Below are 2,420 nucleotides of genomic sequence, written 5' to 3'. Positions count from 1 at the left end.
AAAAAGATTATTTCCCAAAGACTTAGCCAATAACACTACACAAATAAAAAGCCCTCTGACTCCTGTGATTTTATCTGGGTGTGCCCAGATCCAGTAATAATTTCACTGTCTGTCTGAAGTACTAACAGTACCAAATCCAGAGCTCGGCGCCACGCCTCAATCTTTGGTGTAACAATGTCATAAACTCTTGGAATCTGTTCCGGTTCATTTGAAATGCCTGAATTAAAAACTCCACTATTTAGTTTACTATATTCATTCAAGATGTAAGATGAAGGTGAGCCTGAGTCTGTGGCATTTTGCAGATGATGCTGAATGAAAGTCCTGGCTTCAAATTCTGAGGAGTAATTGGCAGTGTTACAAATGACAGTTGAAAGGTATTTGTGCCATCCATCTGCCAAGCACTTAAGCACAGTAGGTCTGTACAGAGCCAGAGATGAGGCCAGCCAAGAGGAAGTATTATGAAGACCCCCTGAACAGATTTGGTCTCCTTTATTCAGAGGTTGCTCCATGAGAATCCGAAGATGGCTAAGACACAAAAACTCAACTGCACCACCTCCAAGGAAGACCTTTTGCTCTTTAAGAGCATAATGCAGACGATAGGCACAAGTCCAGAACCTATCTTCTTTGGTTTGCATCTGTGCAGTGACTGGGTCAGTGAGCACTACTGTAACCAAATTAATGCCTTCTGTTTTCAACAAAATTGCCATTCTGCTGATCCCATCTCCAACATCCAAGGGACTGCTTCTCCAGAAGGTCACAGAGACCCCCCGGCCCACAGAGTTTTCACTCACTTGTGTGATGTAGGACACCTGCACGGCTCCTGAGGCCTCCGCAAAAGCCTGCATCACACTGCCATTCACCGACCCAATCACCAACCGCTTAGTGTGCACGCATTTTTCAATTAAGTGTTTGGATACGGTCCCTTGTACCAGGACAAGGTTCACATTGAACTTGACTAATACCTGTAACACATGATTTGTCCACAGTTCTTCTGAGCTGTCTTGCTGAAGCTTCTTCATGCTTTCTAACACTGTTTGAACATTTGCAGACTTGTTAAATCCCAGGTGGCGGAAATTCTCTGTGAGGTCACCCTCGATGAGAACGACCCCGAGGGGCTGATTCTGTAAGTCCTCGAGCACAGTCGCACTAAACATTGATACAACAGTGACATATCCTGGACACACACAAGAAAAAGCTTCAGGTAAACCTGGTAAACAGCAAGTGAAGACTCTTGAAATGTCGAACATAAATGGCATCTTCCAGCTGCTCTGGCACACGCTTGTGTTCTGGTGCTGCAGCCGTACAGCTCCTTCCACCAATCTCATGCTGCTGTGATCTCCGTGGCTCAGACCCACCGCCAACTCTCCCAGACCACATCTGTCAGTCTGGGGAGCAGCTGCACCATGTTTGCTTGTCCACTGATCACTAGCCTCCCGATTACAATGCCTACTGTGGGTCAGCACTGACTGCCTGCAGCGGCTGTCTGCAAGCAGACTGTTTCTCAGAGTTTGAGGGGTTTGTGACGTGTTTTTATCTGCACCAACCGTAGCCTGAGGTCTAAAAAGTTTAGCTGATTTAACAGGTCTCTCAGAAAGACTGCAAGTGGTCAATGACTGAGAGGCAACATCTTTGAGATCACGCTCTTTCAGTATCAAACCAGTATCTGAAGGCATTTGTAGAAAGGGACACAAACTGACATTCAACGATTCAACTTCAGAAAATATCTTTGTGCTGTCTATATGGTCAAAGACATCGTGGACAGGTACTTGCAGGGAAGTGACCTCTTCAATGCAAGAGTCCAAGCCTTCTGACATTCCTGACACAATTAAAGACATGGGGACGCCCAGATGAAGACATTCCTCAACAGCACTGCTCCAAGCACCGACGAGAAGCAGAAGAGTGCTGGCCCCAGTCCTGTATGTGTTATGTTGCGCTTGAACTGCCTCACTGAGAAGCTGCCCCACTGCACTGGACAAATCCAAACTTTCAAGAAGCCTCACTGTTGAACCGACTACCACACTCTCATGACTCTCTTCGTCTATAATAAACTTGGATGGTTTCACTGGGCCCAGGAAAGTTCTTCCTGTGTCTGCAAAGGCTGAAAGTTGCTGAAGTCCCAGGTGCCTTTTTTTGTTTATGACCCTGCGAGCCATCTCTATAAGTCATCGTCTGCAAATAAAACAAAAACTTATTGAGTGTAATTCATGGTTATAAATGCTATAAAAGAACACTAAGATATATAGTCCCTGCCTTTGAGGAGTTTCTGGTAGGTACAGTTTCCATCAAATGCGGTCTGTGCAATGATATAGTAGTATGATGATATTAGCGATAAAAGGTACGGGTGCAGGGGGAGGAACACTCCATCCCACGGGGAAGTGGGTCAGGCAGGCAGCAGGCGCTGTTTCCAGAAGAAGGCAATG

At 45.9% G+C, this 2,420-nt stretch overlaps 1 protein-coding gene across 1 annotated transcript; it reads right to left on the bottom strand.

The window, feature by feature from the left end:
* Nucleotides 1-7: 7 nt before the first annotated feature.
* Nucleotides 8-2,165, bottom strand: LOC102245743 (Bardet-Biedl syndrome 12 protein). Its single transcript, XM_005853051.2, has one exon. The coding sequence runs from the start codon at nucleotides 2,151-2,153 to the stop codon at nucleotides 36-38; it is 2,118 nt and encodes a 705-aa protein (XP_005853113.1). The 5' UTR covers nucleotides 2,154-2,165; the 3' UTR covers nucleotides 8-35.
* Between the last annotated feature and the right edge of the window lie 255 nt (nucleotides 2,166-2,420).

The sequence above is a fragment of the Myotis brandtii genome, unplaced genomic scaffold (genome assembly GCF_000412655.1).
Source record: "Myotis brandtii unplaced genomic scaffold, ASM41265v1 C42791526, whole genome shotgun sequence".
Classification (NCBI taxonomy): domain Eukaryota; kingdom Metazoa; phylum Chordata; class Mammalia; order Chiroptera; family Vespertilionidae; genus Myotis; species Myotis brandtii.
The sequence above is the reverse complement of the archived record's forward strand: the minus strand, read 5'-3'. Positions and strand labels throughout refer to the sequence as shown.